Source organism: Choloepus didactylus, chromosome 4, assembly GCF_015220235.1.
Source record: "Choloepus didactylus isolate mChoDid1 chromosome 4, mChoDid1.pri, whole genome shotgun sequence".
NCBI lineage: Eukaryota > Metazoa > Chordata > Mammalia > Pilosa > Megalonychidae > Choloepus > Choloepus didactylus.
The window spans coordinates 28,864,017-28,880,891 of record NC_051310.1 but is presented as its reverse complement, the minus strand read 5'-3'; the positions used below and the strand labels follow the sequence as shown (position 1 = coordinate 28,880,891).

Genomic DNA, 16,875 nt, shown 5'->3' with positions numbered 1-16,875 from the left:
TATTGTTAGTTTACTTTTTGCCACAAGAGATCCACCAAAGTAAAGACTCTCTAAAAATCCCTAGTATTCTACACAACACCTGATATACAGCAGTCATCCAAAATAAAGTGACACATCTACTGATAGGTAGTGAGCCCAGTGAGGTTGTACAAAGATTACCAGCCTTTATAAGCATCAGTCTTTGCAACTCTAAAAATGGGGATAAGAGTAGCAATTTCACAAAATTGCTATGATTGAAAGTTATAATGCCTAGCGCATTGTGAGCGCTTAACTATTATTTTATTTTGAGCCTTGATTTCTTCATAGATTAAAATGAAAATTACTTTATTGATAATTTTAAAAAAAATAAAATAAAATGAAGCAATAAAACCTAATTCAAAAAGTTGTGAGAATTAAATGAGTAGACATATGCAAATCAGGTGGCATAAAATTTGCCTGACATAATAGGTCTTCAATATCCATAGTTCGTTTCTTTTCCACCTTACCTTTAAACTCCTATTATAAGACAAAGAAATTTAAAATCAACTATGTTAGAAGATCACTGATTAGTTGGAAGGAAAAAAATCACAGCATTCTCAAAAAGTTCTAACATGTTTTCCAGCACCAACAGAACTTCCCTACAAAAGACTACAATTACCAATTATTAATACATAAACCACGCTCTAGAAGAAATACTAGAAGATAGTCAATTAAGTCTTTTAAATCAGATTTTTATATTTTTACCTTTTCTTCTAGTTGTTCCTTCAAACACTGATATTTCAGCTTCAGTTTTCTGTTCTCATCCTCATTTTGGGTTAATTCCTCTGTCAGCTTCTCACACTGTGATTTCAATTTCTCCAGCTGGGAACAATGGACTTTTGCCATATTCTTATCTTCTAAGCTTTCCGCCTGAGGAAAAGAGAGAAAAGAGAAAAGTCCACTGGCACAGTCAAATTATATAGCAAACAAATTAAACATTCTAGCAGTGGGCAAATACTTCAAGAGTTAAGTTCTCCCTAAATATTTATACATTAACATATGCATACACACAAAAGAAACGTTCTTTGCATCTATTCAATCATTCAACACACTGAGCAAGCATCTACTAAGTAACAGGTGCTGAAGTTAACAGATGCAACAATCAATTTCTACAACAATGAAGGAAAAGTGCTCTGGTATGAGCTGGGTATTTTGCCAACCCAAAGAAAGGACACCAACCCCACTGAGAAGATAAGGAGTAATTAAAGCATTCCAAAAGGGAAATACCATGAGATGGTATTGCTGACTGATCAAACTCCTCATCTATAAAAGGAACTTAACAGCATTTCTGTTCTACCTACATTCTGGTTGTTGCAAAAGAGTTGTGTACTCTTTGTAGAATGTAATTATTAATATTAACCCTATGGGGCTAAAAAGGTTAATGAGTTGTAGCTGACAGAAACTACACATAACTTATATGAAAAAGTTTACCAGCAATTATTTCAGCCCCAATAGCGTATTTTTCAGTCTTTGTAATATAATCAAAATCAGCTTAGAAAAAAACATTAGAAACAATCTTTTCACTATATGGGATTCAATAAATATTTTCCAGGAATGTGAATTCATATAATTTCAAAATATCAACAATATAAACATCCTCTGTGTCAGCTTTTTGCATACAATTTTTCCTCATTTCATCCACTCAAAAACCTGATGAGGTAGGTACTTCCACTGTCTTTCCCTTTGAAACTGAAGCACAGGAAAGTTAACTTTCTCAATGGCCCATACTGGGTGAGGGCAGAGCCAGGATTTAAACCAGGAAATCTGGCACAAAGGTCCATGCTTTCCAGTACTCCACTATACTGCTCTAAAAAGGTACATATATCCTAAGGTTTTAAAAACTATCTGGGTGCAAACTGCAATGCTAATTGGCCACAAGTACCAGTTACTAACAGTGTGTAAGTAACCTGTTTAAAACACATGTTTTAATTCCTTAAATGTATCTGAATTTTTTATTTTTATAAGTGTATTACAAATGTTTAATTGGGTATGTAGGAACACAGTCATAGGAAGCAATTTCCTGAAATGAAGATGCTCTGTGAGTTCCAAACAAAATCTATATTTTATTCACCCCACAAAGGTCACCTAAGACTTGATACCACTTTGAATTTACAAAGGAATTGATTTTTTAATGAGCAATCCTACATTCAAATTCCAAAATAAATTTACAAAATAAAGTGTTTCATCAGAAAAACTGTCCAATTACAATTTTAAGTTTCAATAGAATGCTTTTGCTTTGACATCCTAAAAAAGCACAGGTACATAAAAAGTTTCCCCCTACAGTCAATGGTGTGCTAAACCCAGTTCATTACAGACTCACAGGAGTCAATTGGGCTCATCTCTTCCCAACTCTGTTCCAGTTCAGTGACGTCTCCTTGACAGATTTATAATCAGCCGAAATGGCATTGTTCATACCACTGAAAGCAGCAAATACCACCCATCAAATGCCACATACACACACCCACCCAGAAGAGCAAGCTGTTAAACATCTATCAGCATACCAATGCCTAAGTTTGACTAACAACTCACTTGTTGTGGTTTTTATCATTACATTTACATTTTAGGGTTTACAAAGTAGTGCCATGCTCACAACAACACTGTAATATAGAAAAACATTATTATTCTTATTTTATTGATGAGATGCAAAAAGCTTAAATAACTTGCCCAACATCACATGCCCAGCAAGGGCAAAAGGATAGAACTCCAATCCTGGGTCTTCTGAGTCCAAATAAAGTCTCTACCAAATGATTTTAGCTGAAAATATGAAGAAGTGATAAACAACCCAATATCTTGCAAATATTAATAACAGCTAGAGAATTTCATTAAAATATTTTTTATTTTAATTTTAAAAATAAGGATGAAAAGAAAAATTTTAGATGGGAAAAAAAAATAACTAATCTTTCCAGAGAAAAAAGATAATTTCTCAAAGCTTTTTAGATTTAGAAAAAGTGATAAATTAAGGTGAAACTGAAAGAAAAATAAATATAGCATTTATAAAGCTACTGGTCCAAAGATGTATTGTGCATAATTCAGTATACTAATCTGTGAAGACCACTGTTATCAACTCCTTCCAATTAATATAAATAACTAAAAGGTATAGGTTTATATTAAAATAGCAGAAGGTGATGATTAATACCTGATGTTTGTCCCTCTGGAGACTTATGAACACACAACAAACTACATACAAGGCAGCCTGAATAAACTGCTTTAAAAGTACCAACAAAGAGTTTTGGAACACCTAGGATCAAGAGATTTGTTCTAAGTTCAGATGAGACTAAATAGGATTCACAAGAGGTGAAAAATTAAAGTGGCCATAAAGGATTAGACAGAATTTTTCCTCCTATAGATTGAGGAAAATAAAAATCCAGATGCAGAACAAGTATATTTTAGGGAATGCTTATCTATTTGTATAAGGAATTTTGGTAATACAAAAGACAATAAATGTGGAAAAGTAAGATGGAGCCATATCAAGGAGGGCTGGACTAGCATGAAACTTTGTTCCAAAGGCAATAAGTAAATAAGGTTTCTGAGCAGGAAGTAACAGACTCAGATCAGTGTTTTGGGAAAGGAAGGTGGAAATGAAGGTTGAAAGGGAAGGACTGGGAGTGGAAAGAAGCATTAAGAGGAAGACAGGAGGCTACCTAGAGGTGTGTTTCAGTGGTCCAAATTTGAAACCCATATCCTATTTTTTACTATGCCATATGATATATTGTTCATATGCCAATGCATCAATGAGCACATGCAATTCCTATCAAGCAGGCTGAACCCCCATGACTCTTCCTGTATATCAGAATGTCAGTGAGAATGATGGTCTTATAAGAATACTCATGAATCTGTTCTAATGGATTGTTATAAACTCCTAATGACACAACCTAAATAATGATGACGAAGAGCTTGAAATAAGTCCACAGTGAGAAGGAAAGGGGGGTATAGTTTCAACAATACTCAAGAAAACAGTAAGCCCTTTGGAAAGAAGAACCATGTCTCATAGCCACGACCATTGCTGCTGCCAACCTTTACATACCTGTCCTCATGCAAAAACTCTACGATCCTTTGAAATTCACATCATTCACCACCAACTCCCCCTCTCTTGGGGCAACAGCTGACTGATGAGTCATCTGCTACATTGAGGTTTTTGGCATGTGGCCAATTAATGCTATTGCAAGAGTATCATAATTATCCAAACCTTAGGAAGCTAACCTCAAAGTTATTTGACCTGCTCCATTCTAACTACCCTCACCTACATTCTGTAACAGCAATCCATTGCATTACCACACCTTTTACCTTAACTCTGAAAATGTGAATTCCAGTACAAGAATTTCTAACCAAATATATCCACCTCTAACTATAGGTTCTTATCTTTCAAATCGCTCACTCCTTTATGTCTATGATTCTTGTTCTTCAAGGTCAGCCACTTGGCAGTGCTTTGCATGTCCCCAGGCTACAGTTTTCTGCATTTTGTATCAGTGTTCTCAGGAATTTGTCCCTTCACCACTCAAATTCCAAGAGATGAAAGAGACTATCAGTCAAGATCCAAGTCACCTCCCTCAGAACATACTTATCAAATAACCCAGTCTCACTGGATTCTTCCAAAACTTTCAGAGGAAGAAATGACTTGTCTCCTCCTCATACCTCCTTATCAGCCTTCTCCATCAACTTCTGCCAAATGCAACAAATACTTTTTTTAGTTCTCTCGGCCTGAATGCAGCATTTGATGTTCTCGACTATTCCCTTCTTGAAATGTTCTATCTGGGTTTCCAAGATAACATTCTCTTCTGTTCTCCCTGCCTCCCTCCTGGTCCCTTATTATTTGCTGGAATCTTTTTCTCTACTTTTCTCTCAGACATTGATGATCTAGTGTTTGGTCCTCTTTTTCTCCCTGGATGATCTCATCTAAATTCTAAAATTTAAGCTACTACCTATGGTTTACTGGCTCCTAAATATTCAATTCTAATCTCAACTTCTCCCTTGACTCCTGACTCATTGTATACTGACTGACTGCTCTACCCAGATTTGGATGGTTAAGCCTAAGGTCCTTCAAACCTAAATTATTATGCTAAACAACTGGATTTGTTCTTTTGACACATAACCTCACTATTCATCTAATTAACTGAGGTCATTACATAGTCATCCTTGATTCTAAAACCTTTCAAGTATAGCAAAGCAGTTAAGAACACACTCTATCTCTACCACTCCTCGGTTGTAGAGCCTTGGGCAAGTTACTTAACTTCCTGTGTCTCAATTTCCTCCTCAGGGAAAAAACAGTCTATAATCTTTAGGGATGATGTAAAGTTTTTATACCACAACTTATAAAGTAAGTGCTCAAATAATGTTTACTAGTATTATTGTTGTCAGAGCCAATCAACAAGTAATGTATATTTTATTTTCTTTAAGATCATCTCTGCTTATCTATATCCCTTCTTCTACTTTGTCTATGTCCTCCACTCTAAAGACTATTATATTATATTTTAGCAATATTAAGATGTATATTTTTCACATTTTACCACCTCTCGCTTGGGATGTTGTCTTACAATTGATAGTTTATGCAGAATTTTTTTCTTAGTAGTATACAACAATAATGTCTCTTACAATTGGTGTCTTAAAGTCAATGAAATACAGTAAAGGTCTCTTACCTCTTCTTCTGGTCTCTATTCTGACCTGCCCTACCCACCCCAGTTGATGACCCCAATATACTACTGCCTGAAAGCCTAGGGAAGAATTCATGAAATAGGTGAAAGCACTCTACAAACATCAGTTTGTACCTGGCATCATAAACATTTTTAAAGTAATTGATGCTTTTCAAGGAATTCTGAAAAATATAAAAGCATTTATAATTAACCTTTGAAGATTTACCCACTCATTCACCTATTCAACAGATATTTACAATATTCTAGAAATTGTTCTAGGCACTGAGGATTCAGCTATAAACAAAATAGATCCAAAGCTCAATCCTCATGGAGCTTTCATTTTAATGAAAGGTAAAAAATAAATAAATAAATAATGTGGAGTCTTTATTATGAGATAAATGCTATGGAGAAAAAACAAAGCAGGAAAAGGATAGATTAATCATACTCCTGCGATTGCTGGTATGAAATGATTCCCTTGCATGGTGATAATGTTAGTATCATTGAACCTTAGAAACATTTCTCCAAATGCAAACTCTCAATGAGGTATTCATCCAGGTAACTTTGGTTTGGAAAAGAAGAGTTAAACCTCAAAAGCTTTGGGTTTACACAGACTATAAGCTGATCCACTTTAGTTACCATACTAATAAGGACTGTGGTTATAGCTTCTATGGCCTTGACAAGTCTTTGCCATTTATATTTTAGGAGGTCATAAATGTTGAATGAGGGCACGTTTCAGGTCCACAGCTTACTGCCATCTCTGCCTTTCCTGAACTCCCAAAATAGCTAAACGTTCTTTTCAAATGGCTTCAATGCTATGAAATAGGTGCTCCCAGGTGCCTGCTATAATTCATTTCAACCTGGCTGAACAGGCATGAATAAGCTTTTTTATTGTTAGTTTTATCTTCCCTTCAGTGCTTGGGAATACAAAATGATCTCTAAAAGTTTGCGCTTTATTAACTTCATGAGCCACTAGAAAAATTCCGTCAGTATCATCAGGATAATTCAATGCAGGTACCTTCAGTGTCCTGATATGATTCTCGGCCACACTCTTTTCTTTCTTAAAGTGCTTCATCAGCTCTTGGATATTTTGTTCATGTTTAGTTTTCACGCTCTGCAATGATGATGTAAGATCTTCCAGCTCCCTCTGGTGAACATCTCGCTCTAGCTTTAACTGCTTGATGATTGTAGCTGTTTCTTCATCCCTGGATTTCTCAAGTGTCCTGAGCTCAGAGAGGTCCTTAAGCACATCTTTCTTGGCTCTCTCTTCTTCAGCCAATTTATTAGCAAGATCTGCTCGGATGGCACTCAAGTCCTTGATAGACTCTTGCATCTCAAGAAGTTTAGCTTTATCTTTGGCCTGGCTCTTCTTTAGCTCTGCAATTTCTTCCTCCAGATGAGTTTTCTCAACTTGCATCTGGCTTTGAATCTTACTCTGCTTTTTCAATTCACTTTCTAGACTATGTATAGTGTCCAGAGAACCCTTGACTTCTAGTTCAAGGTCTGCTTGATGAGACTTAACATCACTTAGTTTCTTTTCCTTACAGTGAAGCTCTTCCTCTTGAAGGGCACGCTTGGTTAAGACATCATTTAATTCCTTTCGAAGATTCTCTATTTGTTGTAATGCTGCATAAAGCTGACTCTTCAATTCATCCTTTTCCTTTAGAACCTATTAAGCCAAGAACAGAAAGCAAAAAGATATTGCTATAAAATTCATCACAGACTCAGCTAGGTAACAAAAAAAAGTTTAACCCATAATGAGAAAATAAATCATCAAATACTACTTTGCACTTTCTCAAATTTAATGAAGAATGATTTTTAGATTAGAAAAAAGAAGAAAAAATACAATTACTCTGAAACCAAAAGGCCCACAACAGCACACTGAAATATGCATTTTGGATTTTCAACACCAAAATTTATTTATATCAATCCATGATCATAAATAATTTTATATAAGATAAAACAGAGCAAAAGAATGGGCAAGAAAAAAAGATTTCAATTATAAAAATAATTTATCAGAGGTTGAAATAATGTAGAACTACCTAAAATAACAATGCTTTCATTAAAATGACTCACTTTTAAAAAGGAGAAACCTCAAAAACAGAGATGAAAAATAATATAAGGAAGTACATGGATACAATACCAAAAACGTTACCGTACAAGTGACTATTAATAAAATAATGTCAGTATTTACAAAAGACACACCAACATGCAATTGAGAGCCCTGAAGACCCTTCAAAGGTAAAAATGAGATTAATTTAAGATTAAAGAGGTTGGTAAGGGAATCAAGGGAAAAATGAAAGGACTGGACCTCCATCACCCTCTGCTAACCACTCAAGGGGGCATATAGTTTACCCTGAGAAACAGGGGTCAAGAACTAAACCCTCCTTGCCTCTAATCCATCACCAATCCAATCAAAACAAACAAAAAAGCCAGCAGCTAACAGGGATGAGATTTTTTTCTCCGTAATACCGGCACTTACTTATTGATGCCTATAATGGCTTGAACCAGGAAAAAAATTAAGACTCTCATTTCAAAATTAAAAATAATGAGTTAAAATGCAAATATTTGTAAGGCTTTACAGTCCAATATATACTTCACTATTAAACAAGTAAATATCACTACATCATATCTTTATAAGTTATAATGAGTCAGTCACTCTAAAAAAATAATTTCCTTAATCCTTCTCAGTTTTGATGGGGAGAAAAAGCATGAAGCTACCATAAGAACTAATAGAGGAATTAATTAAGCACTTGGGGTCTGAAGCCAGAAAGAGCTGAATTTGAATCTCAGCCCAGCCATTTAGTAGTTCTATGCCTTAAGGAAATTATTTAACGTCACCATGTCTCAATTTCCTCAGCTGTAAAATAGAGATAATAATAATAGTAACTTCATAGGGGCATGATGAAGATTAGTGGGAAAGGAGAAACAAAATGTGGGGCTGAGATTCAAGTTCAAGAAGGAACAGGGTCTCAAGAGAGCTGTTAATGCAAGGTAATGGTTGAAACTATAAAAAGAGGTGATAACTGATTAAGCAATGTCCCTGGAGTGGAAAGACTCCAAAACACAGATGAAGGAGTTGACTGTGGAAAGAAATAAAGCTACGTGTATCTCTAAAAGAGGAAGAAAGCATGAAAAATGAAAAAAATAGAGACAAACCTAAGTTTTCTATTATTCCATGACATTTTACCACAAATTCAGCAGCTCAAAACAATGTTCATTTATTATCCCGCAATTTCTGTAGGCCAGAAGTCCAAGTGAGGCACTCTGCTTAGGATCTCAGGAGGTTGAAATCAAGCTGTCAACTGGCGTGGGCTATAATCTGGAGGATCTGCTTCCAAGCTGATTCCGGATGTTGGCAGAATTCAATCATCCCATGCAGTGGTAGGAACTGAGGCCCCTTTCTCCTTGCTGGCTGTTATCCAGGGGGTTGTTCTCAATTTTTAGAAGCCACTCACATTCCTTGGCTCATGGATTCCTTCATCTTCAAAGCCAGACACAGCACATTAAATCTTCTCATGTTTCAAATCTCTCTGACTTCTCCTTCTCCCACCAACTGGAAAAAGCTATCTGCTTTTAAGGGCTCATGTGATTACATCAGGCCCACCCAGATCATCTTCCTACTTTAAGGTCAACTGTGCCATATAACATAGCATAATCACAGGTGTCATAGATCATCATATTCACAAGTTCTGGAACTGCAGCAAGACATCTTTGGGGGACCATTCTGCCTACCACAGAAGAGAAAAAGAAAGCTGACAGAAGTTGAGTCTTACGGATTTTCAGCTATAAGGATAATGTGGAAAGGCCAAAGAGTGAGGGCAGGTGGCTTAAATATAGTGATCAATGCTTGGAACAGATAACATGGCTCCCCAGCTATGGATTAAGAGACAGGCAGCCCTGAATACAAAAGTAAAATTTTCATGGTGAAGCTTTGTAACAAATAAATGCCTTTGACTGCAAAAGATTATAATGTCTTCCTTAAATTGGCTTAAAAAAGCAAGAGTATTTATTTTTCTTATGTAACAGAAAGTCCAGAGCTGACAAGTCAGGAGAGTACTTAGAAGCTCAGGCTCTGCTACTCGCAATTCTTTAAGTTTTGCCCTCCTCTTAGTGTTCTGGGCCTCACATCAATTCATGACAAAGGCGAAAGCCTTAGGGTAGATGGTCACAGACTATGTTGATCAAGTTTAGAATTTCTCTGGCAAAACAGTTGCTAAAAACTAAGTAATTTCTGTCTATTTGCTTCTGGAAAATTGCTGGGCTAATAGTCACAGTCCAAGACTATATCTAGACATTATCTCTGAGACTGAAAATGTGTCTTAGCACCCCCTCAGTATTCTGGCCAGTCTCAGAGGCCATTCAAGATTGTTCCCTATATTGAGGCAAATCAAAACAATAGATGTGGGTCCCCTTTGTCAAGCCAGAAATGCTTAACTAGAAATACTTGAAAGGACCATGAGCAATCAGGCTTGTCTTTTACATCATTTTTACTTCTGCTAAGTTCCCTACCTCCCCTCTCCTACTTGGGATAGATAATTTGGCTCTAAATTATCAGACTCAGTCAATTTGGATTACAGATTTGCAGACCTCAGACTGTGCCGCCCTTCCAACGCCCCAGCTCCCATCCCCTACTTTTGGACAGACCAGATACAACCTAAACTTGCCTTTTCTAGTAGGAAGGCTTTCTGAAGGCTACAATAAGTATACAACTCCAACATCCTGGAGCAATAATAAATTTTTATTATTATAAAATCACTTAATACAATACTTAATACCATACTCTGAGGCACAGCATCAATGCCCCAAGGTACAGCTTTTGAGGGTTTAACCGACTGTTTATAGCTGCCTAGCAAGTTACACCAACTTTCCTATTTGGACAGTGTTATCCTTTTCTGCTCCTCTCCCCTAATTCTCCACTCAGTCAATCCTACATTTTAGGGTCTTTTACTTATAGCTCCTCACTCCTAAAATTCAAATTTCAGATCAGTTTGAATGTCATCTGCTGAGAGTAGAAGAAAACCCTAATTCAAATTGGCTTGAACCACAAGGAAATTTATTATTGCTCCAGGCAGAAATGCTCCAGATAATGCATATCAAAGCTTTAGCTCCACTTCTGTGCAATTCACTCAGCAATACACTTCTCTGTATGAGGTTTCATCCTCAGGTCCAAAGTGAGGCAGCTTCGGCTTTCCCAGCACCACAGTCACAAACAACAATATCCAGAGGAAGGAGAAAATCTCTCATCTCATACATCTTTTTGCAGACGTAAGTAAACATTTATCAGAAGCTCCAACGCCATTTTCATACCTCAGTCCTTGTTGATCAGGACTGGGTCCCATGTCTAGTAATAGGACAGTCATGATTGGCTTACATTAATTATTGAATGGAATGGATGGGGGAGGGAGGGTAGAGGACAACCATGACCACTACAGTAGCCAACTGATACGTGGGTTTACTCCACGTCGAAGACCAATAAGATGTGTGAGGTGGAAAGAATAAACTGAAGATGCTATTAAGCAATGTCATCAAAACAGCTTTTTATGAAGTCCAGTCTGGACAGGAAAAAAAATGAATCCAGGATTGACAGGTTAACCAGAGGAATGTGCAAAGATCAAAACCAGATGTTATTGGTTAAAAAAACAAAGAAAGAACTATTAAAGATCAAAAACTGAAATTTTTAAAAACTGTACATAGAGTACAGAAATGTACATAGAGTAACTATAGATGATGACAAGTTTTAACCACAGAAATTAGTTGCTGAAGTAAAGTGATTTTGAAAGTCACTGTAAAACAGGAAAATGCTGAAGAATAAGGATATGGAGTTCAACAGATTGCTGACTTGAACTCTGAAGTCACCATGATAATGGCAAGAATTACATGCAATGAAGCAAGCTAAAGAGAAGCCAGGTGCCAAAGTCCTTGAGAGTATGGGGGATTTAATACAAAATAAGTAGCACTCAGGAACAAGAATGGGAAGAGAATATTATGAGCAAGTGAATCCAGCTTCCAAAGAAAGGCTCTAAGGGAAGATTATAGAAAGGAGGACTGAAAATGGCTGGCTGAAGCCAGAAGAATGATGCGGTCTAAAACCACGGCCACTATTGGAAGAGAAGCTCAATTCCTCAAAGGCCTGACCAACAATATTATACAGCTTTAAAATAAACAAAAAGGTAAATGAGACCAAAAAAAAAAAAAAAAAAAAAAAAAAGATATTTTTATGTATGTAAGGAAAAATACAGACAGATTGCTGGATTATACTAATATATAAGTACTCCAGTCTTTCCTAAATTGCATATACATTCAAAAATGTGGACTTCAGCACTGATCCTTCCTATGTTTTAAGCATTAAAAAATTCACATTTTAAAAGATAGCATATACTACATAGAGCTCTTTTGTTTTCAGCAGGAGGACAACACACAGAAGGAAAAGACAGCAATTTTAAGATTCTTGAGGTCAAATACTAACAAGAAAAAAAGCTGAATACATGGGGCAAGCCAATTATTTTGCCAATTCAACAGGAAAAAAAAATACCTAGGATGCTTTCTCATTATCCAGGTTAAAAAAGAATATAAAAGAATTTGAAAACACTCAGAACAGCATACACTATGATCATAGTTTAAGTTCATTTTTTTCTCTATCATTTTCAAAGTGCATATAAAAACCAATGACTTCAAAAACCACTTAAAAAAAAAAAAGAAAAAAAGGCAAAAATATCACAATTTAGGACTAGATTATTTCCAGTTATAGAGTTTTTAGGTCTTCCAATATGTATTTATGTATTTAAACTACACGTCCCTAAAGTGCATCATAATTCCCTGATGTAAACATCATGCCATTCTCTTTCGAGGAAAAGTATACAATCTGATTGTTCTGTTTTTCCTACAATGATATGCTATTTGGTTTGTTTGATACTGCATACCATTGAGTAACCATGTATTTTGTAATATGATTATATCTGATAATCTTACCAAGATTCCAAAATTGTATGAAACAGCAAAAAAGAATGATACAGAAAAGAGAATAAAAGCCTTTAGTCTTTAAATGTATATTTTTAAGGGGAAAGTCTTAAAGCAGAAAATAATTTATGCTAGGAAAAAAGAGAAATGGAAGTGGGCACAGAATCATTCTGCAAATACAATGAATGCATCATTTGCATATATAAAATGACTCAACAAGGCTACTGATTAATTAATAAATTTATTCATTAAGCCACAATGCATTATACTTGTGGACCAGTTTCACAGTATTTTATTTTAATATACACTTTCAAATACCCCTGTGTAGTCATGTTTTGAAAATAGAGTAGACTGCATTACTATTGCTAATGCTTTAAGGTTGTTTTGTGAGTTTTTAAGAATTAAGTACTCCTTAGAAGTATTATTCAGTAAGATATGAAAAATATACTTTTTTCCAAAATGTATACAATGTATTTCCACATCAGATTTGCTGGACACTGAATTTGCAGCGAAATATTTTTTACCCTTTCTTCCTTGATTAACTATTGCTCTAACTGTGACATGCTGCATTAATTTTTAAGGCTTTTAAAGGAGAAATTACAATGCCTGCTGTGATAATTGTGTTACTACCCTAACTGTGGCAATCACTTTAAAACTACTTCTTTGCTTATCATTAGCAATGCTAAGTGATAAAATAATTGCATCAGGAGTATTCTGGGAAATGACTGTTTAACAATTTTTAATATTTTGAAAAGCTCAATCTAGAAAACTTGGAGCACCATGGATTAAGATACTGTCTAATGACATAAACCCTTCTAAATTTCCTTTAATTAAGTAAAATCCCCAGGCGATTCTCCATCAATCAATCCCTTCAACCACTCCTCTCTCTAGCCATCTTCCTTACAGTCAGGGCTCATTGAACCAGTTGCCAGACCAGCCTGACAACAGAATAATCAAGGTAGAGCAATTTCCTGGGATCAAATCTGTTCACATTCAAGTCCGAAAGCTTTAGAACTGCTTTACTTCAGGGCAACCAGCCATCCAGGATGTATCAGATGGGTTAAATTGAAAAGCACTCCATAATGACTACTAAAATGATCACTTTCTTCATCTTCTATATGTCCAAAAAATTCATATGTAAAAGGTAAAGCATCTTTCCATGACAGCTCATCTGAAATAAGCATCTGTCACTCTTAAGTCCTGACAACTGATTTTATAAATATAATTGCCCTACATGTTGTATTCTTTTGAAAGAAAGTCAACTTATCCAAATGATTATTCTTCTAGAATGTTCAGAGTTCTTGACAAGTGACAAATGACAAAGAAGCAATGATAAACCAAAACTAAACATGGATAAAAATCAATTATGATTTTCCTGCTTATTACCTTATAAACATCTGGGTTTAATTCAACCCAAATAATGTTGAGAATCAACATAGGAGCATAAAATCCATCTAAAGTAACCGATTATACAAGAAAAAAGATTATGTGGAATGCATGCATACATTAGTGAAATGCTTTTTTTGCCATCAAAAGGGCACAACTGTAGAGTCTTGAAGAGGTTTGTGACCAGATAACACTGCTCAGTCAGTGAGATTGTCAGTGTCACTCATGTAACTAAATTTACTGTAGCTGCTGCCAGAAAATGACCCAGACGTAACTATTGCATTTAAATGCTTCTCCCAAATCAACAGTTAAATTGAAATGTAACAAAATAAATGAGACTTAAAAATACATGTATTGGAGAAAAAGTCATGTATTGTTAAGGAAGGGTTAGTGATTTTTTTCCCTTTGAGTATTAAAGAATAATTTCAATTTAGAGAACGTTAAGCTAAACCAGAGAGAGAGGGAGATCTATCTTAAGGGCCAACTCTGAAAAGCCATAGAATGTTACGGTATTAAAAACACTTTAAAAAGGATAAAAAGTAAATGATATTTTTACCTTGAAATTTCCAAGACGTAAAAACTCTTTTATCAAGGATATAGTCATAGATTATATGCAAAGAATGGTACACAAGTGTCTGTTCAAAGGATGGATAAAAGAATGACCAGTCACAGCAAAAACAATTTCTTAGGAATTTGGCTTTTATACCTGATTATTCTTGTCTGTCAGTTGATTAAGCGCATCCGATTGTTTCTCCAATTCTCGCTCTAATTTTTTATACTTAAGCTTCCACTGCCTAATGGATTCCTGAGCTTTCAGTTTCAGCTGTTCTCTCCTCTTCTCTGCCTCCTCTCTCAGGGCCTCTGACTGCTGGAACTCACTGAGGTAGCACTCTGCCTGCTTGGTTGCATCCTCTGCATGGTGAGTCAGCTGTAAGATCTGGAGGTCAGCACACTTATGCTCAGCCTCACACGTCTCAAAATGACTCTGGATCTCCTTGAGTCGATCCAACATCTGCTGTTGCTGTTTTTCCCTTTCTTCCAATTCACAAGTTAAATTCTAGGAATAAAGTATGTAAAATATTAGGAACACATTTTTATCAAAATTGAATACACAGGACAAGGATTATTGGAAGATTGTAGAGGTGAAAACTCCAGGAATCAGTCCCTCCATGAGAACAACTATTAAACATGCGATAACCGTCTGAATCAACTATTACGAAACTCTGGAGTCCAGCAGAACACCATGAAGCATCAAGGAAAGTTGATGTGCTTATCTCACGCTTACATGCATCATAGTAGTATAGATTTTTAGATAAACTTAATTTACATTGATTTGAATATTTCTCTAGTCAAGAAAAGAACCTGCACTCTTAAAATCTCGCTTAATAAAACATTTGGACATTACCTAAATCATCATAACTAATATATATTTTAATTCAAGAAGAATGGGCAATTATCTATTTTTAACTTTAAAAATTGGAGGACGTTGCTTTTATGTGACTTTGTATACAAAATAAAATAACATAATAGTCAAACCTTGAAAGAGAGTGACAAATTCAGAAATTTAGTGCTTACAATACATCCCATAAGCTGCCCCTCCTGAGCCTTAGTATTCAAATAACTGAGGTAACAAAGGTAACATGAACAGGAAATGTGTCCAAATAAGAACAGGCTCATGCTAAGATCATGCTGAAAGCTGGATAAACAACAAACATCATCTATATTGCATCAGACACTGACAAATGAAGAGACTGGAAATATTAACCAAGTTCCTCTGGCCCTGATGGCAGAATTTCCAGTTCCAGATTCCATTAGCCCTGATCTGTGACTCAAAGTTAAATATAATGTTTCTCCATGATTAAAGTCATGGTTTGACGTTATGGGGGGAAAAAAAGTCTCAAAAACAAGCTTCATTTTCTGAGCAACAGATATGCATTTGCTCGGTCTGCTAAATTCAACGCAGCTTGGAAGAGATGAGTCACTCCTTTATCCATCCAAACAAAATAGTAAACTGAGGACTGTGCACTTGTTTGTGTGGAAAGTTCTAAAATGAGATCAGAAAACCCTAGTGATTGTGGTTTACTCTTTTGCCCTTATTCTAAAAGTTTTACCACTATGCTAAAAATCAACTTTATAAACAAGCTGTATTCAAGTGATTTCCGCCTCAAACGAGAAGTAGAACCAATTATTTTTTTTCCAACAAACATTTGGGGAGGGTGGTTACATCTACTAAGTATCACACACATGGTTGATAGAAGGATTAATAAGATATGGCTTTAACACCAAAGAAGCTAATAATCTAATGAGGAGATATTCATCCAACAGCTAAATTACAATAGCTAGTGCTAGACGCTAAAACGTGTTCATTCTCTACACTGCACTCAGGGAGGGTCTCTCTTAGAATGGAACATGTGAACTAAGATCTCTAAATGAAATGAGGCTATCAATAATAACAATAATAAAACTAAGACCACTACTGAAACTTACTGAGCACTCGAGTTGTGCCAGGGATTATAAAAATGCTTTATAGGAATTATCTTTCAATCCACAACACATAAAATAAGGCACTATTACTATCTCCGTCTCATTAAACCCTTACTGTAGTTAAGTAACTTGCCCAAGAATGCTTACTTAATATGTGAATGCAGAGGAATTCAGACCATAGTAGTCTGACTCGAGTCCATGCTCTTGAACCTTGCCGAAGTTTAGATTCTCAAACAACCTTAACTCCATGCCTCTTCAATTACCTGCTCCAATGGTCCTAATCTTGGTGTTTTTATAAGAACTGCCACCTCTGAAACAAGAGCCATGCCCCCTCTAGCTTCACCTACCAATCTGACCAGTTCTCACACTCCCTTCCTTCTGCTCTTCACAATCACTGAAATGA

The 16,875-nt window shown here is 35.7% G+C and overlaps 1 protein-coding gene across 5 annotated transcripts in view; it reads right to left on the bottom strand.

Annotated features, from left to right (window-relative positions):
* Nucleotides 1-16,875, bottom strand: part of CEP128 (centrosomal protein 128) — a 632,097-nt gene that overhangs the window by 382,978 nt on the left and 232,244 nt on the right. For all 5 annotated transcript variants that reach the window (XM_037832153.1, XM_037832154.1, XM_037832157.1 and 2 more), the window contains 3 exons: nucleotides 14,695-15,045; nucleotides 6,661-7,311; nucleotides 724-888 (listed from right to left, as the gene is read on the bottom strand). In XM_037832153.1, coding sequence (XP_037688081.1) covers nucleotides 724-888; nucleotides 6,661-7,311; nucleotides 14,695-15,045 — 1,167 coding nt within the window. The remainder of the gene's footprint in view (nucleotides 1-723; nucleotides 889-6,660; nucleotides 7,312-14,694; nucleotides 15,046-16,875) is intronic.